The sequence below is a fragment of the Trachypithecus francoisi genome, unplaced genomic scaffold, assembly GCF_009764315.1.
Source record: "Trachypithecus francoisi isolate TF-2019V2 unplaced genomic scaffold, Tfra_2.0 Lachesis_group21, whole genome shotgun sequence".
NCBI lineage: Eukaryota > Metazoa > Chordata > Mammalia > Primates > Cercopithecidae > Trachypithecus > Trachypithecus francoisi.
This window is the reverse complement of record NW_022681467.1, coordinates 1,669,035-1,695,937: the sequence shown is the minus strand read 5'-3', so window position 1 is coordinate 1,695,937 and position 26,903 is coordinate 1,669,035. Positions and strand designations below refer to the sequence as shown.

General features: G+C 45.0%; 1 protein-coding gene across 3 annotated transcripts in view; it reads left to right on the top strand.

The window, feature by feature from the left end:
• NINL (ninein like) overlaps positions 1–26,903 on the top strand; it is a 137,498-nt gene that overhangs the window by 47,394 nt on the left and 63,201 nt on the right. For all 3 annotated transcript variants that reach the window (XR_004431080.1, XM_033185418.1, XM_033185417.1), the window contains one exon: positions 18,693–18,883. Coding sequence is in view for 2 of the 3 variants with exons in the window: in XM_033185417.1 (XP_033041308.1) it covers positions 18,693–18,883 (191 nt within the window). In the remaining variant the exon portion in view is untranslated. The remainder of the gene's footprint in view (positions 1–18,692; positions 18,884–26,903) is intronic.

Below are 26,903 nucleotides of genomic sequence, written 5' to 3'. Positions count from 1 at the left end.
GCACAAAATTTTAAATTTTGATGAAGTCAACTTATCTGATTTTATTTTTCCTGTTGTTACCTGTGCTTTTGGTGCCATCCAGAAATGCTTGCCAAATCCAGTGTCCTGAATCTTTTCTCCTATGTTTTCTTTTAAGAGTTTTATAGTTTTAGCCTTTACCTTTTTGTTTAACCCATTTTTATTTATTGTTTATTTTTTTAGATGGAGTTTCGCTCTTGTCACCCAGGCTAGAGTGCAGTGGTGCGATCTCGGTTCACTGCAAGCTCTGCCTTCTGGGTTCAAGTGATTCTCCTGCCTCAGCCTCCCGAGTAGCTGGGACTACAGGTGCCTGCCACCAGGTCCGGCTAATTTTTGTATGTTGTACTAGAGACAGGATTTTGCCATGTTGGGCACGCTAGTCTTGAACTCCTGACTTGAGGTGATCCACCCGCCTCAGCCTCCCAAAGTGCTGGGATTACAGGCGTGAGCCACCACACCTGGCCTAATTTTTATATATGATGTAAGGTAAGAGTCCAGCCTCATTCTTTCCATTACTACAGTGTTTTGATTACTCTGTGGCCTTGTAGTGAGCTCCAGAACTGGGAAGTTTGAGTGCTCCAACTTGGTTCTTCTTTTTCAAGATTGTTTTGGCTATTAGGGGTCACTCAATATTTTATATAAATTCGAGGATGGGTTTTTTCATTTCTCCAAAATGTGACTTCGGGATTTTGTTGGGGATTGCATTGAATCTGTTTGAAAGTATTTTATTCCTTTTGATGCTATTATGAATGGAGTTGTTTTCCTAATTTCCTTTTCAGGTTGTTCATTGCTGGTATATAGAATTGCAACTGATTTTTTGTTTGTTTGTTTGTTTGTTTTTGAGACACAGTCTCACTCTGTTGCTGTGGCTGGAGTGCAGTGGCGTAGTCTTCGCTCACTGCAGTCTCTGCCTCCTGGGCTCAAGTGATCCACCTGTTACTGGTAGAGGGTGTTGACTCCAAGTTGTCCAGCTTCTTGGCATTTTGAACAAAGAATTGGACAAAACACCCAGCAAAGCAAAGAAAGAATGAAGCCATGAAAGAGCCAAAGCAAGGATTTATTGAAAACGAAAGTACACTCCACGGTGTGTGGTGGGTGGGGGCTGAGCAGCGCCTCAACGGCCTGCATACAGAATATTCTGTCCAAAATCCTCCAACTAGAGGTTTGCCATTGGCCACTTCATGCTCACCTCATGGAAATGAAGTGGTGGTCTGCAGTTGGTTGCTTTCAGCATCAATCAGAGGCTGAAATGGAGGTTACAAATGTTACACTCTTGTGCAACATCTGATTGGTTGCATTTTGCAGCCAATCAGAGGCTAAGGTAAAGTTATAAAGTTGCAAAAGAGGACTCCACCCACAATTAATCTGATTGGTTGCGGACAGCCAATTTCCCATCTACCACGCAGAAAAGGTTGGGGGTTTGCAAAGGGAGTAGCCTCTGGTCCTTTTGTTACTTAGGCGTCGAAAGTTAGGGTTTTCCTTTCAATTTAGTTGGGCATGAAACAGCCATAGGTTCCCTCCCCCAGATCCTATTCTCCTGCCTCACTCCTACCTCAGTCTCCTGAGTAGCTGAGACTACGGGCACAGAGCACCACGCCCCCACGCCCAGCTAAGTTTTGTATATTTTGTAGAAATGGGGTTTCGCCATATTGCCGAGGCTAGTCTGGATCGCCAGAGCGCAAGCTGTCTGTGTGTCTTAGCTTCCCAAAGTGCTGGGATTACAGGCATGAGCTACCACACCCGGCTGCAACTGATTTTTAAGTGCTCATTTTGTATCCTGCAATTTTGCTGAATTCACTTATTGTTTCTAACAGGCGGGTGGGTATTTGGGAGGGGGATGTGTGTGTCTGTGTAATCTTTAGGATTTTCTACAGCCATATTTCTTTTTCTTTCTTTCTTTTTTTTTTTTTTGAAGACAGAGTCTTGCTCTGTTGCCCAGGCTGGAGTGCAATGGTGTGATCTTGGCTCCCTGCAGCCTCCACCTCCCGGGTTCAAGGAATTCTCCTCTCCTCTCTGCCTCAGCCTCCCAAGTAACTGGGATTACAGGCAAGTAGTGCCTGCCACTACCCCTGGCTAACTTTTGTATTTTTAGTAGGGGGGGGTTTTACCATGTTGACCAGGTTGGTATTGAACTCCTGACCTCAAGTGATCTGCCTGTCTCAGCCTCCAAAAATGCTGGGATTACAGGCTTGAGCCACCACACCTGGGCATTTTTTTTTTTTTTTTTTAGTGAAAGCAAGTTTATTAGAGAAGTGAAGAAACAAAAGAATGACTATTCCGTAGAGCAGCTCCGAGGGCTGCTGGTTGGCTGCTTTCAGAATTCTCTATTTGCCTTTAGGGTTTGACCATATGACTATAATGAGTCTCAGTATGGGTCTCTTTAAGAATATTCTTTTTGGGTTTCTTACCTTTTGGATCAAAATATGCATATCTTTCATCAGATTTGAGAAGTTTTTGGCCATTTTTTCTGTGAATGTTTTTTTCTGCCCCATTCTGGTCTCCTCTGATGTGTATGATTGTTCACTTGACCTTTAGACTGTGTTCATTTTTCTTCATTCTTTTTCTTCATTCTTCAAATTGTGTAATCTTTCTTTTCTTTTCTTTTTTTTTTTTTTTTTTTTTTTTTTTTTGAGACGGAGTCTCACTCTGTCACCCAGGCTGGAGTGCAGTGGCCGGATCTGAGCTCACTGCAAGCTCCGCCTCCCGGGTTTACGCCATTCTCCTGCCTCAGCCTCCCGAGTAGCTGGGACTACAGGCGCCCGCCACCTCGCCCGGCTAGTTTTTTTTTTTTTTTTTTTTAGTAGAGACGGGGTTTCACCGTGTTAGCCCGGATGGTCTCGATCTCCTGACCTCATGATCCGCCCGTCTCGGCCTCCCAAAGTGCTGGGATTACAGGCTTGAGCCACTGCGCCCGGCCCAAATTGTATAATCTTTCTTGTGTGCAGTGACTGAAGTTTTTGTTCTTCACAATCAGCCAGTGACCTGACAAGGTTTCTTCCTTCCCAAAAGGTACTCCCATCCCTTTGTATCTTCTGATAGATGCTTTTGAGGGAAGCTTCTGTAGCCCAGGAAGGCTGAATGCAAGGCAAGGTCTGCTTCATTCCCTAAAGGAACCACTAGACCAACCAAAACCCTGAACCCATGCTTTGGAGGACAGGGTCCCCACTGCCTACTCTGGCACCAGCCGGATATCCCAGGAGTGCAGGCTGCTGTCCTCCAGCTCTAGGGCAGCAGGAACAGGGGCTGAGGAACAGGGTTGGTAGCAGGCCCATAAGGATCTGAAATGATTCCAGAGTTTTGAAATAGTTGATTGCAGTTGCTCAGTAGTTTCTGTGGTAGCGTCTGACCTCCTAGAGCTTCCCGCTCCACTATTGTGCACAATGTCACTCCTCCCAGTGTTTTTGATCATACACAGATGATTCTGGTCTTATTACAGCTATTACAATGGTAGCTGCAAATGTGCTCTTCTTGTTCTCTCATTTCTTCTATTTCTGTTATTGGCTATTTCCAGTAAAAAAGAGGAACTGTTGCTTTCTTTACAGTAGATTTATGTTAGAAGTTGATATTGATGCTGAGAATAAAGTTTCCTATTTTTGTAATGATATATATAGAGAGAGCTCATTTTATATACATAGAAGTGTGTGTGGATAATCTCATGTCTATAACTAATTATATCGGTATTTTGTAATTATATGGATACACATATAAATTTGCTGTAGTCCTAGCATGAATATAAGTATGTATGGATATAAAAGTCTTTACATATATGACATACAGTAGGAACTTACAGGATTAGCTGTACATGATTACTTATCTTGGAAGCTATAAATGCTCACCCAGCTTGTAGATGGTTAGAGACATGTGTACAGTCCCAGACACAGTTGCCTGTTTAATGGGGCATGGTAACATTTATTCAGTACTTGCCATCTATTAGGCACAGGTCTCAGTACCTAACATGTTAGCATGCTTAGCATTAGCTCTTTTAATGCTCATAATCGGGTTGTTCAGATCAGGAAACTGAGGTTCAGGGAGGTGAAGTAATGTGTCCAAGGTCACAAAGCTAGAAAGTGGCAGAACCCACATTAAAACCAGAGACTTTGACAGCACAGTCTGCCATTGATAGGTACTGAGATGTCTTTTTTTTTTTTTTTTTGAGACGGAGTCTCGCTCTGTCCACCAGGCTGGAGTGCAGTGGTGCGATCTCGGCTCACTGCAAGCTCCGCCCCCTGGGTTCAAGCCATTCTCCTGCCTCAGCCTCCCGGGTAGCTGGGACTACAGGCGCCCGCCACCGCACCCGGCTAATCTTTTTTTTATATTTTTAGTAGAGACAGGGTTTCACCGTAGTCTCGATCTCCTGACCTTGTGATCCGCCCGCCTCGGCCTCCCAAAGTGCTGGGATTACAGGCGTGAGCCACCGCGCCCGGCCTGAGATGTCTTTTTTTAGGAGACCATAGAAAGATAGGTGTTCTAGGACAGTTTTAACATTTGGTATCTTTGTAGTTTTTAGTCTGAAAATCTACTTTGTAGGGAAAGTAAGTATTATACTGATTAACACTTAAATGAGGTATACGTTTATTTTTATATTTTTGGGACTGGAACAATAAAAAAGTTTCTTAAACCTTATTTGATTAAAAAAAAAGGGGGGATAGCCTTTCAAACTTGATTGTTGAGCTATTTCAGGCCTGTGCCTGCAAAATGAATAAATAGCAAAAATTTTGAAAAATTAGCAAAAACCATGAAAACAGTTAAAGCAGAAGTTAATCCTAATAGCTCAGAACTGCCGCAGTGTGAAGCTTGATTCCTACTGGCAAGGCCGTTTGAAGTAGCACTGAGGTCCGCTCAGCTGGAAGGTAGGCACTGGCTTCAGTGTTTTACTGGGGTTATAACATCTTTCCAGATAAAAAAGGAACACCCTCAAAGGGCTGCCTCAGCCCTGTTCTTTCTGGGTGAGCGGGATTTACAGAGAGCCTTGTTGGGAATGGCTTCTTGTTACGGACACTCTGGGTCGCTAGGTGATCGGCACACCTAGGCTGCCTCCGAGTGGTCATGAATCCCTTCTCTGCCCTTAATGCTCAATGGATTCTGGGGGACATAGCTTAAATTCCCTCGTCACTGTGCATAAATTAACTAAATTAAATGCAAACCAACACCTTGCACCTCCGGCCTCCAGAGGGCTGCACGGTCCTGCAGAGTGATGGCCACATCATCTGTCTTTGGGGCAGTGTCCAGTTTGTTTGGGGACAGGCTTTTCACCTCTGGATGAAAACAGGATTTTCTTTCACTTGCGGGCAAAGTTTATGTTTGTATCTTAAATTAAGCTTTATAGCATTAAGATCATTGAGAGCCTACTCATTCCAGTTTCCAAAAATGAAACTAAGAGAAACTGTGTTGCTTTTTATCAATTTTGTAGTCAGCTGCTGAATGCTGGCCAGGTTTTCCAGTGATTTTGATGTGCAAACATTTTATGCACATGTGGAATACTGAGTATTAATAATTCAGTTTGCATGAAGAAGAAACTGAAGAGGCCTCTGAACTGCCCAGGTAAACAGTGTGTATTATTACAGTGACCTGCTTGTTGTGAGACTGCACTGAGGCGCCTGCGCAGGCCTGGGAGCCCCCAGGAACCCACAGGGGTGTGCAGTGGCAGTGCTGGACGAATGTCTTGGTCCTGAGAGTTCAGGGAAAGCTCCCTGTTTCTTTCTTCCTCCCCGTGGTCTGTGGAAGGATGATAGAGAAGGGGTGTCCTTGCTTCTACCCTCATGCAGAGGCTTTGGGAAGTCTAAACAGGGCTGTGGGTGGGCGGCTCACGCGCTGTGGCCTCCCTGGGGAGAGTTGGGGTGGCTGTCTTGCTCCCGTCAGTGTTCTGTCATTTGCATTGGTTGTATTTCCAAGTAGGGAGGGAGGGGAAGGCCGATTTGCAGCAAGGCACCGCTGGAAATAGGGTTTGAGCAGCATGAGGCTCGGATTCTAGGCACCCGTACGTACGTGGGATGGTAGTTCTGGTGTCCCTGGTGGCAGTATTACAGCGTGTAGTGAGTAAGCAGCAGTCTCTGTATGGAGCGCCTGGCCCTTTCAGTCATCGCCCCCTTAGTAGCAGATTTTTAGCCCACCCTGTAGACCATGAGGCCGCAAGTGGCAGGAGCTGGGACTTGCCTGGATCTGAGCTGCCTGCCTTGACCACGCTGGGGCCCTGCGGCCTCACAGCGAGGTGTGGGCCAGGTTGCTGGTTCTCTGTGGCTGAGGAGTCAGCATTGCCAACCTCTGTTTATCCAGGGTTGTCTTTGCATGGATCAGGAAGATCCCGCTGCTGTGAACCCTGTCATGTGACCTTGGCCTGTCTCCGTTGACCCTGGCAGCAGGAGCATGGCTGTTTGCTGACTCCTTACCCCTGCTGTCCCAGCTGATTCCATGAGTGTGCACACAGCTGTGCTGTAGGGAAATTGGACACTGGATTCTGGGCATCAGCACTCCTGCTAGGGCTAGCTGACCCCAGCCCTGCCCATGTTAGTGTACGTTTTGGTAACATTTATCAAGTGCCTGCCGGTCACTAAAGGGCAACACTCATGTCATTTGATCAAACACTGTAGGTCAGTGGGCAGGGCCTCTCCAGCAGCAGCTGACAGCCCAAGAGCCCTGGCTGGCAAGTGTCTTCTGCTGCCACCCTGAAGCCCAGCTCCGTGCTCCCTGACCCTGTGTTCGCCAGCCCTGTTCTCCCCGGTCCTGTGCTCCCCGGTTCTGTGCTTCCCCACCCCTGTGCTCCCCAGTTCTGTGCTCTCCCCAGTTCTGTGCTACCCACCCCTATGCTCCCCAGTTCTGTGCTCCCCAGCCCTACCCATCACTGTGACCTTGGGGCCAGGCCGTGTCCATGCCTGGGAGCAGAGGCCATGCCATCGTTGGCCAGCCACACATGGCAGCCTAGGACCATGTCTGCCCTGGCTGTGCCCCTGAGGGCTGCCCACCGTCTACACCAGGTCCAGGGCATCAAAGGATTCCTCACCCAGAGGATGCTGGGGTGAACTGAGAGAACTCTGGAAAGCAAATGTGGGTGTAATTTATGTTGTGGGGGAAGAAAGAAAATATATCACGCAGTATTTTTACAGGACCTGGCAGACTCCTCCCTTCCATGGTGGTCCACTGTCCAGGAGTGAGGCCTTTTCATAGGACCACAGGCCACAGCAGAGGTAGGGGAGCCCACCCCTCTCAGCCCCTGCTTTCCGAGGAAGAAGCTGGACAGAAACAGAGCTCCCCTCGCCTGGCAACCACAGGAGTCCCCTCTCAGGACAGGGCCAGAGGTGCACAGTCCACGCCCATGCCTCCCTGCCCTTCATTCGGCGACACATGTTCATCTTCCAGTGGCATTGCGGGGTTGGGATGGGCCAGGGGCGGCCACCAACATCTCACACCGAGGTGTCTTTCACCCAGATAAGCCAAGCTCCAACCCCAGGGGAGTCCCCAGCCTGGGCAGGGCACCATGTTGGTCCCGTGAATGCTGCTGGGGCGGGTAGAGGCTGGGTCCCTGAGAAAGGGGGCGGGAGAGAGACCAAGCGGCAAGCATGAGAGTGTAGATGTGCAATTAACGTGATGTGCATTTCGACTCTCGTCAGGAGCCTCGTTAATGGTGGCCTGTGGTGCCACCGTGGGCCTGAAGGAGACAGTGTCGTGAGGTAGCTGTGCCCCCCACAATGGGACGGTGAAGGCACAAAGCTCGTTTCTGGGTTCCTCCTCCCCAGAACCACCCTCCACTGACAGCAGCCCAGGGCCGTCCCTCCAGGGGGCCTCCCAGTGACGTGCTGAGGGTGGTGCTACCTGACAGCCACACTGCTGTGCACTGAACTGAAGTTCAGTGTTTACTCCGGTATTCTGTACTCTGTTTTACTTTTGTGTGTGGGGAGGACTGGCTCCATAATGAACTTCACGCCTCCCCAGGAGCACTGCTGTGTTGTATGTGCAGAGCCAGCAGGTGCGCGGCTCTTTGACATCAGTTTTTGTTTTGTCAAATAACATACTCACATGGCTTAAAAATGAAAACATTCAGGCCAGAGGTGGTGACTCACACCTGTAATCCCAGCCCTCTGGGAAGCCAAGGTAGAAGGATCACTTGAGCCCAGGAATTTGAGACCAGCCCGGGTAACATAGGGAGGCCCCATCTGTACAGAAAAATTTAAAAGTAGCCGGGCAGGGTGGTACACACCTGTAGTCCCAGCTACTTGGGGGCTGAGGTGAGAGGATCACTTGAGCCCAGGAGGTTGAGGCTGCAGTGAGCTGTGTTCAACACCACCGCACCCCAGCCGACATGAGGGAGACTCTGTTTCAAAAACAAAGAAAGGCAGAAAGTTTAAAAAAGTGTATGTTGACATCAACTACCCTGCTCTGTTGCCTTCATCTCTCCATCTGTCTCCTTAGAGGCAACCACGTTTCAGTCTTAGATATTTCTCCTGATACTCATGTCCATACCCTAACTATACTGTTTTATGGCATACAGAGTATGGACAAGGTAATTAAACCTCATTCTGCTGTTATTTCTTATACTCTTTAGGCTCCCCAGTGGCCACTGTGCGTTTTTGCTGTTGTCACTGCATAACATTGTCCACTGCAGAACCCGCAGGCCGACCGTGATTATACTTCTACTCTTTTGCTGGGTTTGGCTTTATAGAGGCTGATGTTGTCTGGGATTTTACTGGCTTTTCGTTTTGTTTTGTTTGTTTTGGAGACAGTCTCACTCTATTGCCCAGCCTGGAGTGCAGTGGCATGATCTCAGCTTACTGCAACCTCCGCCCCCCAGGCTCAAGCGATTCTCTTGCCTCAGCTGGGATTTCAGGCGCCTGCCACCATGCCTAGCTAATTTTTGTATTTTTTGTATTTTTGTGGAGATAGGATTTCACCATATTGGCCGGGCTGGTCTGGCACTCCTGACCTCAAGTGATCCACCTGCCTGGGCCTCCCAAAGTGCTGTGTTTATAGGCGTGAGCCACTGCACCCAGCCCTGGCTCACTTTTTAATGAACTTATTCTTATTTTTTCCAAATGCTCCATCGGCCCTGTCAAAAGCCTATCCCTATTTTTCCCAAATGCTCAGTGGGCAGTACACAGCAGTCTGTTTGGGGTCGGTCACCTCCCATCCCTGGCCTGGCTGAGCTCCTACACCAAAGCCTCCCATCTTGGATGGAGCCCAGATCGTGAGCCTTTGTCTTCGACTTTCTTGGTTCACCCCTTGTTTTGCTGAAGTGTGTGCTCAGCGTGGATTTTATAGCCTCTTGGGTAGGTGGAAAGTCATCTACTACCCTGAGCACGTGGAAGGCCCTGGGTTGGCTCTGAGCTTTCAGCCTTGCTGCTGTGGGCATGGTGCCGTTCTGATCCCTGCTGCTGTGATGTGGGGCTGCTCCTTCTCTCTGGACATCTGTAGGGCTCACTCGTTAGTTTGCTCTGAGGTTCACGAGGGTGTGCTTGGCGCGGGTGCTTTTCATTTGTTGTCCCAAGCGGAACGACTTTTCCATCTGTGTGCTTGGAAAAGTGTTGTATTATTCTAATCACTTCCCCTTTCCTTTCCCTTGGCTCCCTTTTCTGGGCTTTTTGAGGATGTGTAGAGCTTCGGGATTGATTATGTTGCAGGAGAGGGAGGCAAGGAGAAAATCCAGATAGAAATGCTACAGGAGAACAGAGTTGAGCAGTTTCAGAAAGCAGGGCACCATATTTTGAACATTTTTCTTTCTTTCTTTTTAAAAAATATATTTTACTTAAATTTAATGGTGGTAAAAAACACAACATGAAGTTTACCCTCTTAACCATTGTTAAGTGTACAGTTCTGTTCTGTAATGTTAACTAGATTTGCTTAGGTTTGTAACAGATCTCTAGAACTTCTGCCTCACCCCAGTTTATAAAGGTATAACTGACAAATAAAAATGGCATGTATTTATGGTGTACCAAATGATGTTTTGATACATGTATACATTATAAAATTCTTAAATCTAGCTAATTAACATATCTGTCCCCTCTCATACTTAATACTTTTTGTGGTGACATTTAAGATCTACTCTCGTAGCAATTTTCGAGTATAAAATATGTTATTATTAACTATAGTCACCACGTTGTATAGTAGATCGCCAGAACTTATTCATGTCTTACCCGAAACTTTGCACCCCTACCCAACACCTCCACGTCCCCCGACACCAGCCCCTGGTCACTCCTGTTCACTCTTAGCTTCTCTGCAGCCAGCTGCTCTAGAGTCCACATCTGAGTAAGGTCTGTGGCATTTGTCTCTCTGTGCCAGCCTTATTTCACTTAGCATTAATGTCCTCTAGGCGCATCCATGTTGTTGCAAATGACAAGATTTTCCTCCTTTTTTGAGGTGTAATAATATTCCATTGTACACGGAAGTACAGTGAGTCTTTTGTATCTGTGCGTTCCACATCTGTGGATTTAACTAACCATGAATAAAAAATGTAGTAAGGCCTGTGACGGTTGCTCTATACTGAACATGTAGAGGGTTTTTGTTTTCTTGTCATTGTTCCCTAAACAATATGGTATAACAACTACTTACACAGCATTTACCTTGTTTTAAGTATTATACGTAATCTAGAGGCGATTTAAAGTATACAGGAGGATATGCATAGGTTATAGGCAAATACTACATAATTTTAGAGAGGGACTTGAGCATCTATGATTTTGGTTTCCATGAGGAGTCCTGGAACCACCCCCTATGGATATTGAGGGATGACTGTATGGTCACACACCACATAATGTTTCAGTCAGCAATGGGCTGTATATACAGTGGTGGTCTCATAAGATTATAATACTGTAGTTCTGTACCTTTTCTGTGTTTAGATATGTTTAGATTACCGTTGTGTTACAATTGCCTCCAGTATTCAGTACACAAATCTGCTTGTAGCCTAGGTTTGTGGTAGGCCATGCCTACCACACTCTGTGATGTTTGCACAACAGCGAAATCACCTAACAACACATTTTCAGAGCTTATCACCATTGTTAAATGATACATGACTGTATCTCTTTGATACATCTCTTTGAGATGCTGTTTTGAATTCTTTTGGTTATTGTTACAGTTGAGCGCAACTATCTGGGGCTGGCAGCGCAGGGGTAAGAAGAATTTACCAAGAAAGGCAGAGAGAAAATAGAAAAATACCTTACAGGTAGGTAAGGTATTTTTCCTACCTGTAAGAAGGGCGGGAAGAAAGTAGAAAAATACATTGCAAGGGAGCAACAGGCACAGCAGGAAGAGAGGAGCTGACTGCAAAGAGACAAAACTTTGTTGGGGATTTTATAGAATATTGTTTATGCTGCATGCTGAAGAGGGCTTTGTGCAGTACTGATAAGGCCAAGGTTGCAGTGAGCTAACGTGCAGGTGTCTGGTCAGAAGCTGGGCACAGGAGGACTGTGTAGCCTGGGCCAGGAAGAAGGACAGACTTAGAGCTTACCTACTTTTCTTTTGGCTTCCCTTGCTCCCACCAGCCTAGCCCTGCAGTGCCTTCAAGTTTTCAAGTTTGATGTAGTTCCCTTTGTGTATCTTTGCTTTTGTTGCCTGTGCTCTTACTGACATATCTAAGAAATCACTGCCAAATCCAACATCATGAAGCTTTCTCTCTGTTTATAAAACGATTACACTATTTTAGTTAAAACTATAAAAAATTTCATAGTTTTAGGTCTTACATTTAGGTCTTTGATCCATTTTTGGTAAATTATACAAAAGGTAATTTTTATATGTGGTAGAAGGGAAGGGTTAAACTGAGTTCTTTTGCTTGTGGATATCTATAGTTTTCCCTACAGCATTTATTGGAGAGACAGTCTTTTTACCGTTTTTGTGGTCTTGACACCCTTGTTGAAGATCATTTGACGGTATGCATAGGGGTTGATTTTTGGGGTCTGTTTTCTGTGCCATGGGTCTATGTCTGCTTTTGCTGGGACCACACTGATTTGACTAATGTATGGAATCGATTTTTAATTTCCCTTTTTTTCTCTCTCATTTTTTATCTTTATTGTTTAGGTACACTTGATAGGAGCTTTCCTTGTCTTCTGATCCTGCTGTTGACATCTGTTTTGCCACTGTAACATGTCAGTGTCCAGGAAACCTCCCTTGGTATCGGATCGTTCTTTTTGCCCAGCAGTCTTGTTTCCTGGCTGAAGTGGCTTTCCTCTCTCCTTCTGTGGCTAAAGTGGCTTTCCTCTCTCCTTCTGTGGGTAGTGCAGTTTCTCTGAGTGCACGCGCGTGTGTGTTGGGCTCAGCCCCTTCATTATTCTCCTCTCCCACATCCTCCTTGCATCACCGGCTCCAGACTCCAGGGAGTGGAGTGTGTGTGAACGCTGGAATTCTGAGCCCCACCCGCAGGCTGCTCCACTGCTTCTGAGACCCTCCACAGTTCCGCGGGGTTCATGGCTTGTCTGCTGTCTTGTCGCCTGGGCTGTGTTCTGGGGCTCTTGGATCCCAGGGCAGCCCCTTGAAGTGTCCAGCCTCTTTGCAGCGGGGTTCCTATGTGGCTGAGCCAGGCCGCTTTCCAGGTGAATGCAGTCTTCTGTGGAGCCTTGGGGTTTTTCTAAGCTTTCCTGGCCAGGGTTTCCAACTGCCTCATTTGCTAAGGTTGGTCATGGGGTATTTGAGAGACTACAGAAAGACGCTTCGGCCCTCTTCCTGGGGTGAGGGGAGGACAAGTTCTATTGGGTGTATGCGAATAGAGACAGTACCTCCTCGTTTCCTTTATTTTGAAAATGTGGCTGGATGTTGTCTTGGATGGGGATTAGGCCACGTGCTGGTGAATTGTCACAGAAAGGTCTTTGACTGGTTTGTAGACCTGCTGTGTCTGACTCACCTGCTTGCCCACACCTGACTCACCAGTAGGTGAAGCACCTGCTCTCTGGGCAGAGTCTGAGACACAGGAGTGAGGGAGAGGAGAGGAGAGGGGCAGCTCTGAATGCTCAGTAACTCAGCCATGGGCTTGAGAAGGCTCGGTGCAGCCTTGAGAAGGCGCAGGGGCTGCCTGTACTTCCCTGCTCACGTGGGGATGGTGAGGCAGAGCTGCAGGTCTGCTTGGGGGCTGGCTGGTCAGATGGGTGGGCTTGCCCTACTGCCTGTGCCATGAGCCCGCGAAGACAGGGCCAGAGGGGACCGCTCTTTCCCACACGCCAGCCCTGCTGGCCAGCCCTCCTGTGGATGCCTTACTCATAGTCATATGGGAATTGAAGCTCCTTCCCTCTTCTGGAAATCCCAACCCAGCCTCATAAACGTGAATCTGGGGCTCTGGGAGGAAGGGAAGCGATGTGGCTGGGGCCTCCTGAGAGCCCCACACATGGAAGGGACCGGCGGGCCCAGCTGCTGTAGGTGGCGGGGAAGGAGCTCATTCTCCAGCCTTGCTGCCCCTGCAGTCCCAGCCGTGGCAGGGTCTTTCCTTTTTTTGTGCTTCTCGTAGTTCCACAGGGGGTTTGCAGTGTCATGGGCCAGACCTGGCCACACATAGAGCTGTCCTTCTAGGGGCAGCCAGGGCTCTGCAGACCCCAATTTGAGACTTTACCCATCTTGTTTAGAAAGGGAAAGATGCCCTTGAGAAAGAACTTTGAGTCCCCATTTTGTGCCTTCTCCTGTGTAGTAAAAATAGCTGTGGTATAGAGAGAGCTGAGAGCCAAGGCCAGGCACCCCCGGCTGGCTTAGGACTTGCCCACAGCCAGGAGATGAAGAGATCCCTTTTTTACCCTCTGACGTTGAGAAAACAGCCCAGCCGCATGTTTCCTCCAAGCCTCGCTGTTTGGGAAGCACTCCTGGACCTTCCCAAAGGCATGGCCTGTGGGGCATGGTCAGGAGGAAATAGTGGTTGGTTCACGCCTTTCAGAGCTCACAAAGAGGAAGGAGCAGGGGTGTTTGATGCAGGAGGTTTTGTCTTCTCCCCTACCCCTCAGATTACATATGCCCATACAAGCAGGAGGTGATGTAAGAGAAAACCCTGGATTTGCCCATCTCTCTCTGAGAATACTTTAGATACATCATGTTACAGCCCTGCATACAAGAGCGCATTGTATTTTTTAAAATAGGGGAGACAGGGAACGATCTCTCAGTGCAAGTTTCAAAACAAGTTGGAAAATAATGTATTCAGTGTTATACTTATTATACATAAGTGTGTATATACATGTGTGTCTGTGTGTTATGTACGTGCGTGTGCCTCACCGCCCATCTCTTCTAGAGTCTTAGAAATGATCTCAAAGCCTGCATTCCAAGCAGTGATTCTTCTGGGAAGCAGGGAGGGTAGAGGGACAGGCTTATTTTGTTTTCTTTATTTTATATACTTTAAATGGTTGAATTGGTTACAACTAAACATAAAATAGAAAAAAAGTGGAGGAATTTTCAAAACAGATTTTTTCATGATTCTTGGAGACATAGGAAAGGTCTGGAAATTGGGCCCTGGTGGGCTGGGTGAACCCTGAAGGCATCCTGCTCACCTTCGCCTGGGGTCCTTCCACCAGCCACTCTGCCCTCTCTCCCCTTCCCTGCCTTTCACATTCTGAATTTTACCACTTGTCTTTCTTTTTCATCTCTTTCTTTTTCTTTTTTTTTTTGAGACAAGGTCTGGCTCTGTTGCTGAGGCTGGAGTGCAGTGGCACTATCACAGCTCACTGCAGCCTCAACTTCCTGGCCTCTAGGTGATCCTCCTACCTAAGTCTCCCAAGTAGCTGGGACTACAGGCATGCACCACCACACCCGGCTAGTTCTATTTTTTGTAGAGACGGGGTCTCACCATGTTGCCTGGGCTTAGTTTGCTTTCTGATTTATCATTTATGGTTTTCTGTCCATTTTCTTTGTTACCATCTCAAAACAGTCTGAAAGAGGAGGCAGATGTTCACAGTTCACTCCTCTTTTCCCTGTCTGAACTTCTCTGTACTCCTGTCTGAGAAGGGTTAAGTAATTTGATTAGCAAATAGGGCAGGCCCTTGCAGATGCTGAGCAGATTATCATTTTCACCTGCATGCCGTCTGAGACTATGAACCGGTTTGTTCATTCTCAGTGTAGATACTGGCTGTTTTTACAGCTTATCAACAGGTGTTTAATTAAAAGGTCAGCTGTGTTCACTTTCTACAATCAATTTAATGTCACCATGAAGATTCTAATTATTTTTTTTTTTAAGAGACAGGATCTTGCTCTGTCACCCAGGCTAGAGTGCAGTGGTGTGATCACGGCTGACTGCATCCTTGAATCCTGGGCTCAAGTTATTCTCCTGCCTTAGCCTCCTGAGAAGCTGAGACCACAGGCTCACACCACCGTACCTGGCCAACGTTAATTTTTATATCATTGATCATATTATTTTCCTGAGTAAGATGAGGAGCATCCACATTATCCACTGGGGAGTTGATCTGAACAGATTTTCAGCTCCTCATACATTCTTCTTCTGACTCCGACCTCCCTACTCCATGTGGATGATGGCAAGTAAATGCTACCCACCACATTAAAGTGACATCTATATAGAACTGGCATTTACTGTGCTGTGCCTTACTGGAAAGGGATGTTGCTTCATTGTTTCGTGTTTACGAATTACTTGATTATGAATGAGCTTGATTGACTTTTCATCTTGTTGTTTGCTTATATTTTCTGTTTTTTAGAATTGTTCCTTAGTTCTTGTGCCTACCTTATAGGCTGAACCATATGAAATCACCATTTTTGTGGGTCAGTATGATGGCCTAATATTGGTGGTTTTATGTGGTTTATCTGAATATCTTTAGGCCTTAATGTTTTTTATGTTTTAGTAACATTTTCTAGTTACTAAAGTGTTCTACTTGTTCTAAAATTTTTGAGAGATATAAAAATATACAACATAGGAAATATAAATGTGTAATACCATGAAAGCATTTCTTTTTTTTTTTTGTTTTTTTTTTTTTTTTTTGAGACGGCGTCTCGCTCTGTCGCCCGGCTGGAGTGCAGTGGCGCAATCTCGGCTCACTGCAAGCTCCGCCTCCCGGGTTCACGCCATTCTCCTTCAGCCTCCGCGAGCTGGGACTACAGGCCCCGCCACCTCGCTCTAGTTTTTTTGTATTTTGTAGCGGGGTTTCAGACCAGTCTCGATCTCCTGACCTCGTGATCCCCCGTCTCGGCCTCCCAAAGTGCTGGGATCAGTGAGCCACCGCGCCCGGCCGAAAGCATTTCTTAGTTTATTTTTTTTTTTTTTGAGATGGCGTCTCGCTCTGTTGCCAGGCTGGAGTGCAGTGGCGCAATCTCGGCTCACTGCATCCGCCTCCTGGGTCACGCCATTCTCCTGCGTGCCTCCTGAGTAGCTGGACTACAGGCTGCCTGCCAGCTAATTTTTTTTGTATTTTTAGTAGAGACAGGGTTTCACCATGTTGGCCAGGATGGTCTCGATCTCCTGACCTTGTGATCCATCTGCCTCAGCCTCCCAAAGTGCTGGGATTACAGACGTGAGCTACTGCGCTCGGGCCAATGAAAGCATTTCTTACCATTTTGGTGTATTTTTTTCTCCCCCCCCGTTTTTTTTTTTTTTTGAGACCGAGTCTTGCTCTGTCACCCAGGCTGGAGTGCAGTGGCCGGATCTCGGCTCACTGCAAGCTCTGCCTCCCAGGTTCACGCCATTCTCCTGCCTCAGCCTCCCGAGCAGCTGGGACTACAGGCGCCCGCCACCATGCCTGGCTAATTTTTTTTTTGTGTATTTTTTAGTAGAGACGGGGTTTCACCATGTTAGCCAGGATGGTCTCGATCTCCTGACCTCGTGATCCACCCGTCTTCGCCTCCCAAAGTGCTGGGATTACAGGCTTGAGCCACCGCGCCCGGCCTTTTTTCCCCTTTTTAAAAATATATTTTCCTCCAGAAAGTTGCAGAAACTTCTTGGTAGAATTGTTATAAGGCATAAATGAATTATTATATGTAAATTGACCAGTAAGTATATTAGTTATTATTATTATGATAAAGTTTTTATTCTTCTACACTGCCCATGCTATTGAATATTTTTCAGAAATGTGATTTTCGACTGGGCGCAGTGGCTTACACTTTGTAATCCCAGCACTTTGAGAGGCCACAGCAAGGGATCACTGAGTCCAGGAGTTTGAGACCCGCCTGGGTAACATAGTGAGACTCCCATCTTGGTAAAAAAAAATTTTAAATAAATTAGCTGGGCACGGTGGTATGCATCCATAGTCCCAGCTACTTGAGAGGCTGAGGCAAAAGGATCTCTTGGGCCCAGGAGTTCAAGGTTACAGTGAGCTATGATTGTGCCACTGCACTCCAGGCTGGGTGACAGAGTGAGACCCTGTCTCTAAACAATCAAAAATAAATAGATGTGAATTTCAAGACTGTTTAATATTCTGTCATATAAATACACAATAATTTGACAAACTATTCTTCTGTTGGATATTTTAGGTTATTTTCTTTCCTGTTCTTATATAAATAATATTCTGATGAACTCACATTTTTGTCTGTAGCTCTATTTTCTTAAATATAAGGAATTTCATGTAAGTGAGATACTAGGACAGTTAATATTTTAAGTATTCTTCATATACAGACAAAGTACCCCCCAGAAATGTTTGCCAATTCCTTCCTCTAGCAGTGGGTGAGATCCTCTGCTTATAATAGGCATCCAGGATTTTTAGTCTTGATAATTTGACAGTTACAAATAGCATATCTTGGTTTTAATTTGAGCATTTTTAGATGGTTATTAATTATATATATTTCTTTTGTTATTTATTAACATCCTCTGTATATTTTTATTGGAGTTTCCTTTTTTTCCTTATTGTAAGCACTTTTATTTAGTACAATTTAGTAAAATTTTTACTGCCTTTTTACTACAAAAAAGAAAACCTTGTAAGGAAAAAAACTACATTTGTACATGTATACAGAAAAATTAATCTGGGCTGCATGTGGTGGCTCACACCTGTAATCCCAGCACTTTGGGAGGCCAAGGCAGGCAATCACTTGAGGTCAAGAGTTCAAGACCCGCCTGTCCACATGGTGAAACCTCGTCTTTGGTAAAAATACAAAAATTAGCCAGGAGTGGTGGCATGCACCTGTAGTCCCAGCTACTTGTGAGGCTGTGGCAGGAGAATCACTTCAACCCAGGAGGCAGAGGTTGCAGTGAGCTGAGATTACGCCACTGCACTCCAGCCTGGGCAATAGAGCAAGACCCTGTCTCCCCCCAACAAAAAAATTAGATTGTATGCTGGTCAAAATATTAATAGTAGTATTTTTATATGGTAGTGGAATTTTTGATGGTTTTAGTGTTCTTTATACTACATATCTCTATTTTCTAATTATTCTGTAATAGTTTCCTTTTTGAGATAGGGTTTCACTCTGCTGCCCAGGCTGGAGAACAGTGGCACTGTCACAGTCCACTGCACCCTTGAACTCCTGGGTTCAAGCAGTCCTCCCACCTTTGTCTCCCAAAGTGTTGGGATTACCTGGCCTAATGGATATTTTTCATACAACAAAGAAATTCTAGTTCTTGTGACTGACGACTGAAGGACTATTTATCCTCACTCCCTGTTAACCTGCTCTGGCCTCTCCTGCAAGGGTGGAGCTCAGTCCTCCCACTGTGCTTGGCCCTGCAAGGGTCCCTGGTGCCTTCCCCACATGCCAGCTCCTGCCCCTGCCTGGACTACGTAGCTCGGCACTCACCGGCAGTGTGGGAATGGGAGGGGAGGCGGGAAAGTGTCCTGATGTTTTCTTCTTCCCTTGCACACTGCCAGCTTGCTATGGGATGGATGAAGAAGAGAACCACTATGTCTCGCAGCTCAGGGAAGTCTATAGCAGCTGTGACACCACGGGGACCGGCTTTCTGGACCGCCAGGAGCTGACCCAGCTCTGCCTTAAACTTCACCTGGAGCAGCAGCTACCTGTCCTACTGCAGACACTTCTCGGAAACGACCATTTCGCCAGGGTGAGTGTCGGACTTCATTGTCATAAAGGAAAGCACAGGGGTCTGTCGTTGGCTCCTATGGGCATTTGATAAGTATCAGCTGAATAAGGATACAAGTGTCAAAGGAAAGTTATTAGCAAACGGAACAGTATACTAGTTTTTCCCTCTATGGAAATTCTACATTGTAGAAAGTGGTTTCTTAAGATTACTTGTTTTTAATGTGGTAATTTCCAGAGGTTTGGTTTTGTTTTTCCAGAAAGATATTTTAGTGGTTTGTCACAGGGGCAGAATGGTGAAGGGGTTTGGTATGGGCCAGTGGTGTGTGGCTCACAAAGACCACATGGGTTGGGCCTGCGAGCAGCTCACACTGGTAATCAGAGAGAGTGTCACAGTCTCTTGAAGGCAGATTGTCTTATACAATTTCACAGTTTGAAGTGCATCTAGGAGTTGGACAAAACAATTGCAAGCTGCTGTTGAAAGAATGAAGGATACCCATGTCCAAAAGTATCCCATAATTTCATCTAGGCCAGATAGAAAATGTGAAATTGGAGGGTTCTTTTCTATCAGAAGGTCAAGATCATCTAGAATGGGAATCTTGGTCCTAGACTGCAACCTGCTTTCATGATCAAAACTCTAAAAAGCACCTCCCCGTTCCTGCTTCTTAAACGTGCCTGGATGTTAGTGCTAACAGCAGTGCCTTATCTTGTTGGTCATCTGAACTATGAAGGAGTAATATTTTTTCTACAAGACTCAGTATTTTCTTTTTGTTTGTTTTTTTGAGACAGTCTCACTTTGTCATCCAGGCTGGAGTGTAGTGGAGCCATCTCGGCTCACTGCAGCCTTCACCTCCCAGGCTCAAGTGATCCTCCTGCCTCAGTCCCCCGAGTAGCTGGGACTACACACCTGCGCCATCACACCCGACTAATTTTTGTATTTTTTTTGTAGAGATGGGGTTTTGCCATGCTATACAGGCTGGTCTCAAACGCCTGAGCTCTAGCGATCCACCTGCCTTGGCCTTCCAAAGTGCTATGATTACAAGTGTGAGCCTCCACACCTGCCAGTATTTTTATTTTGAATGGGGGAAAAAACCAGCCAGTAAATTTTCCTGAAATGTCCCTTGGGCCAAAACAAATGAAGAAAAGAACCACTCACTGCTGGCCTAGTAGAGAGTCCGGGTGAATCCGACCTCTTGTTAGTTCCTCAAGGAAGCCTCACCTGCCGTGTCAGCAGGCCACTGTGCCTCCCTCATAAGGAACTCTCCTCACGCAAATTCATGTCCTTTCTCTGACTTTGTTTTCTATTCCTGCCTTTTTAAATGCGCTTAAGAAGGCAAATGTGTTATTGATAGATAATGATCTAGCCTCTCTTGATATCACCTGGAAGTGTATTTGGGACATAGATGAGCAAAAGGCACATTGGTGAAAAATCAACGCTCTGGTTATTTAAGTAATACAGACAGATGGTCCAGTTTTTATATATATATATTTTTTAATTTGAGTCTGTGTCTTGCTGAATTGATATTTTTGAAAAATCAAGAATTTGGAAATTAAACTTTGGAAAATTCAAAACCAGAAGAGTAACTTTTGAGTCCATGTTCAGATTGCAGGCTCTGCTGATTGAATAAGCCATGTCATTCCCAAGGCTTTCTTCATTTTATATTTATAGGAATGATACAAGACAGAAACATCCAATTATGATAGAATAACCATGATTAGTATTAGAGCATCAGCAAGGAGAAAAATTCGCTTGGGTTATGTGAGATTTCTGACTTGAACCCTGTCCACGCGTCCTGAAAAGCGGCTCATCTGAGACGGAATTTCCTTCAGGAGGCTTGAGGCTTCTCATATGTTTGTGAGGAGGGGATAACAAGAAAGTTGGGTACCACAGCGGTGACAGGAGCTGGGCCCTTTCTGACACAGCTCACCCTGGGATAGCCATGCATGTCCGGCCATCGTCCGTCTGTCTGTCCCAGCTCCATCCCCTCCTATAGCCATAATTTTCTGTTCCCAGAAAGCAAGTCAGATGTTAGATAAATTAAGAAGTAACTTTGTTTGCACTAGTGCTCTTGACTGTGCTCTGACGTTATCTTTCTCTTCTCTCTGTAACATTTTGAGAGCACCCTGCCAACACTGTAGATGCCTAGCGCTCACCTCTCCCTGCCTGTCCCTTGATCCTATCTCCTCGGAGATGGTTGGTCATGGTGGACGATTTTTCTTTTCAGGCTCTGCTTGCTTCTCTGCTTCGTCTCACAGACAGGGCAGAGTTCCCACAGCCCCTGTAGGTGGAACATCATACAGAGATTTAAGGGAAGTGGTATCAAGCCAGAAATATCCATATAGGTGTCCCCACTTCTCTACAAGAAACCCAATGGTAGAGATTTCAGGGAGTCTCCAAGAAAACCAAGATAAACTCTTTATCCAGGAGAATGGATTGGCTTTTCGATTCAAATACTATACATCCAGGTCAAGTGCAGTGGCTCACGCCTGTCGTCCCAGCACTTTGGAAGGCCAAGGTGGGCGGATCACGAGTTCGGGAGTTGGAGACCAGCCTGACCAATGTGGTGAAACCCTGTGTCTACTGAAAATACAAAATTAGCTGGGCATGGTGGCGCGCACCTGTAATCCCAGCTACTCAGGAGGCTGAGGCAGGAGAATCGCTCGAACCCAGGAGGTGGAGGTTGCGGTGAACCAGGATCATGCCATTGCATCACGCCCAGCCTGGGCGACAGAGCAAGACTCCATCTCAAAAAACAAACAAACAAACCAATACTACATATCCAGTCCTTGTAGTAATTCACATATATGATATTATATAAATGTTACTGATACAGAAATCTTGTAAAAATGAAACAGGCCAGGTGCGGTGGCTCACACATGTAATCCCAGCACTTTGGGAGGCCAAGTGAGAGGATTGCTTAAGTCTAGGAGTTCAAGATTAGCTTGGGCAACAGAGTGAGACCTCGTCTCTACAGAAAAATCTTAAAGGTAGCTGGGTGTGGTGGCATGCACCTGTAATTCCAGCGACTGTGAGTCTGAGCTGGGAGGATTGCTTGAGCCCAGGAGTTTGAGGCTGTAGTGAGGTGTGATTGTGTCACTGCACTCCAGCCTGGGCAGCAGCATGAGACCCTGTCTCATATATATAATGTTGTCTCATATATATATATATATATTCAGAGAAAAAAAAGATGGTCATATCTGTATTGAACAGGTACAAAGCTTTTTCTTCTCACTATTTCCTAAACAATGCAGCCTAACAACTATTTACATAGTATTTACATTGTACTGGCTATTGTAAAGTAATCTAGAGCTAATTTAAAATATACAGGAGGATGTGCGTAGGATATACAAATACTACATTTTATACAAGGGACTTGAGCACCTGTGGAGTTTGGTATCTGCCAAGGGTCCTGGAACCAATCCCCCAGGGATACTGAGGGACAATTGTAATTTGAAGATGAAAGTACCTCTAGATGACACATTCCAGCCCCTTTACTTTGTGGTGAATGAGTCTGAGATCATGCGGAGATGGGATGGTGTATCTTATTGGTATAATACCTGAATATATGGGGTTGCTGCTCGCCTTTTGTGAACTGTAAAGAAGGACATAAGAAAACAAACAAGTGTGGTCAAGATGGTGTCAGACTGAAGTGACACCAGACTGGGCCATCTGATCCCACTGCTCTTTGATGGATGGAAGAAAGTCAGCTGGTAATTATTACCAACACCACAAAAGAATCTGTGATTAGAACGAGCGAAATTGCAATTTCATTATTTGTCTAGTATTTGACAGCTATTTCTGGGGGACTTATTATGTGCTAGGCAACACCAGATGCTAGGGATGCAAGGAGGAAAGACGCACAGTTTCTATCTTCCTGTGAAATGACATGCATTCAAGGGATGCATTCTAGCATTCATTCAGACAGGAAAAATTTGGAAACAGCTTTTTCAGTATGGGATTGTTTACATAATCCTGGTAGCTCCATTTGTTGAAATCTTTTGCAGCCCTAAAAAAAGGAAGAAGTAGTTCAGATGTTCTGATAGTGGCAAGTGAGCTAACTCAGGCCATGCTTTCAAGGAGGACTACTAGAAAAACTGAACAAAATAATAAAAACAAATATTTTGAAAACAGTAAAGAGCAAATAAATCAGTGAGAATTTGCCAGTCAAAAAATCTGTGATAGGCTGGGCATGGTGGCTTAGGTCTATAATCCCAGTACTTTGGCAGGCCAAGGCGGGAGAATTACTTGAGCTCAGGAGGTTAAGACCAGTCTGGCCAACATGGCCAGACTTTATCTCTACTAAAAATAAAAAACAATTAGCTGGGGGGCGGGGTGGTACACACATATAGACCCAGCTACTCAGGAGGCCAAGGTGGAAGATCACTTGAGCTTGGGAGACTGAGGCTGCAGTGAGCTATGATCGTGCCCATTGCCCTCCAGCTTGGTGATAGAGTGAGATCTTGTCTCAGAAACAAACAAAAAAAAGTGTAGTAAATTAAGTACCCAGAGAGGTAAGGTTAGCACACAAAAGCCCATTTTCCTTGAGAATATTTTGTGATTTTTAAGTAAGCAACTGAGAAATTGATCTGTGGCTTTGAGGACCTCAAAGGGCCCCAGAAACATATGTCAAAACCTGGACTCATTTCAGGTAGAAACCCAGGGTTGGCAAACCAACCCCAAATTTAAGGAAGAATCCTGAAGGGTAAGACCTGTATGGTAAAGATGAATTGCAGTCAGTCATTATACTGCTTTGTGGTCTGATCTTATATCCCTCAGTACACTAGATAATCTCAAATCCTGCACTTAGATTACTGGCACTGCATGGATAGGCACCTAGCCAAAGCAAACAATAAAAATGCCATCATCCCAAGTCTGAAATTATTCCTAAATAATAGCCAAATACAATGACCAGCATACGATAAAGGATAACTGGGCAAAGAAACGAGACAGGATGAGCAAGAACCAGCAGAACTGACAATGGAAGCAGACCCACAAAGATGTGAGATATTAGAATTGTTGGACACAAAATATAAAACAACTATGGTTACTATATTAGAGATTTTTTTAAAGCTTAAAAAATATAAGAACTCTAAAAAGTGAAGTAACAAATCTGAACAATGAACCAAATAAAATGTCTAGAATTGAAAAGTATGATCACCAAAATTTAAATAGAAGCATTTAAGAACAGATTAGACACAGCTGAAGAAACCATTCATTAACTGGAGTCATCCAGAATACAGCATGAAGATATAAAAAGAGGTGGTACAGATGGTGTGAGAAAGTCCAGCATCCTTTTAACTGGAGTCCCAGGAGGAAACAAGTGAATGCTTGAGGGGCATTATGTGAAGAAGTAATAGCTAAAACATTTTCAGGACAGATGAAACATACTTCTTGGGATTCTAAAAGCCCGTGGAATTCCAAGCAGGATAAAGAGACTTCTATATCTGGCATACTATGTGAAACTGAAGGAAAACAAAGCCAGAGAGAATATCTTAAAAACAGCCAGAAGTGGGTACACAGGATCTCTTTCCATTTTTCTTACAACTGCATGTGGATCTATAATGATCTCAAGATGAAAAGTTTAATAATTTTAAAAGGGAAGCTAGAGAAAAGACATATCCTAAAAGTGAGCCATAGTTAGATTGACCATTGCTTTCTCTAATGTAACAGTAGAAGTCAGAAGACAGTAGAAAGATATCTCCAATATGCTAGAAGAAAATGACTGCCAACCTGAATTTCATATCGAGTAAAAATAACCTTTAAGAATAAAGGTGAAAGAATGCCTCTGTGAGAAGGAGAGTTCTGCTTAGCAGTGAAAAGATATAGAGGCAAAGACACCCAATAAATATTTGTTGAGTCCCTACTACATGCTGCTAAAGTGAGCTCACATTTTAACTGGGGGGCAGAAAATAAGCAAATGCATGTATAATTTAATTCAGATAGTAATACATGTGTGTCCCAGGCAGAGGTGTCTGCAAAGAAACAGCCGCATTTTGCATTCAATGGCAGCAACAGAGATGTGCTCATGCAAATTCTTGGCCAGATTTTGGAAGCCTACTTGGACCTATGACCCCAAACCTTCTTTTCCAACACTTAGTGGTGATATTTTGACCAACCTAATAGCCCTTCTGTTGATTTCTTTCTGTGTGACTTTCACTGAAACGTACCTACAGAAAAGAACATGTTTCCAAGAGTACAAGGTCAGTGAATATTCCAAACTGAGTGCACCTTTGTAACCATCACACCCTTATCCCCCATCATGTCTTTTTGGTTCCTCTGCTACCAAAGGTTAACCACTGTGTGGACACCAACACCATAGATTTTTTTTTTTTTTTTTTGCCTGTTTCTGAATTTTATATAAATTCTGTATTTTAATACAGCACATACTCAGTACATACTCTCAGACTTTTTTTTTTTCTTTTTTTTTTCTCTCTTTTTTTTTTTTTTTGAGACAGGGTCTCACTTTGTCACCCAGGCATGATCTTAGCTCACTGTAGCCTTGACCTCCTGAGCTCAAGCAGTCTTCCTTCCTCAGCCCCCCAGGTAGCTGGGTCTACAGGCATGCACCACCATGCCTGGCTAATTATTGTGCTTTTTTGTAGCGATGAGGGTTCACTATGTTGCCCAGGCTGGTCTCCAACTCCTGAGCTCAAGCAATCACCCTGCCTCTGCCTCCCAAAGTGCTGGGATTGCAGTGGGATTACAGGCATGAGCCACCACACCCGGCCATTCTCTGGCTTCTTTACTTAATAGTATGCCTCTGAGATACATTCATGTTACTGTGTCTATTGGTGGTTTGTTCTTTTTCTTTTTTTTTTTTTTTTTTGAGGCGGAGTCTCGCTCTGTCGCCCGGACTGGAGTGCAGTGGCCGGATCTCAGCTCACTGCAAGCTCCGCCTCCCGGGTTTACGCCATTCTCCTGCCTCAGCCTCCCGAGTAGCTGGGACTACAGGCGCCCGCCACCTCGCCCGGCTAGTTTTTGTATTTTTAGTAGAGACGGGGTTTCACTGTGTTAGCCAGGATGGTCTCGATCTCCTGACCTCGTGATCCGCCCGTCTCGGCCTCCCAAAGTGCTGGGATTACAGGCTTGAGCCACCGCGCCCGGCCTGTTCTTTTTCATTGTCATGTATTTCATTGTATGACTGTGCTTGTATCAATTTGTTTATCCATTCTGTTTGAATGAACAGCAAAGTCATTTCCACTATTCTAAAAGGATAATTTATAAGTTATAAATGATTTCTTTGTTAAAAAAAGAATTAATGTAAAATAAAAACATGTTAGACCAAAAAATTGGCACTAGCATATTCAAGAAAAACAAAGTTCTAAAGGATGTATTTTAAATAGTTGGAAAATTATTCCAGATGGAAAGTCAGAAATGCAAGAAGAAAAAGAGAATAAGTATATGGATAATTCTAAATGAACATTATATAAAACCAAAAATAGTGTTTTGTGAGGGTTTAAAACATATAGAAATAAAATATGTGATAACAAAGACATTGAAGTCAGGAGTGTGGTAACTGGAGCTAATATATTTCACTGGCTTTATATTGTCATAGAAGAGGGTAAAAGTATTGATTAATAGTCAACTTTGGTAAACTAAGCATGGATGTTGTAATTTTAGGGTAATCAGTAGAAAAGTGGAAATAGACTATATAACTTTTTTTTTTTTTTGAGACAGTCTCGCTCTGTTGCCCAGGTTGGAGTGCAGTGGCGCTATCTCGGCTCACTGCAACCTCCGCCTCTTGGGTTCAAGTGATTCTTCTGCCTCAGCCTCAAGTAGCTAGGATTATAGGCACACGCCAGCATGCCCGGCTAATTTTTGTATTTTTAGTAGAGATGGGGTCTCACCATATTGGCCAGGCTGGTCTTGAACTCCTGACCTCACGTGATCCACCTGCCTTAGCCTCCCAAATTGCTGGGGTTACAGACATGAGCCACCATGCCTGGCCATAACATCTAAATTAATAAGAGAAAAGTGAAATCCTAAAATAGTGAATCCAAAGGCGGGGTGGGGGAAGGGAGAGAAAAAGCAAGCAAGTCAAATT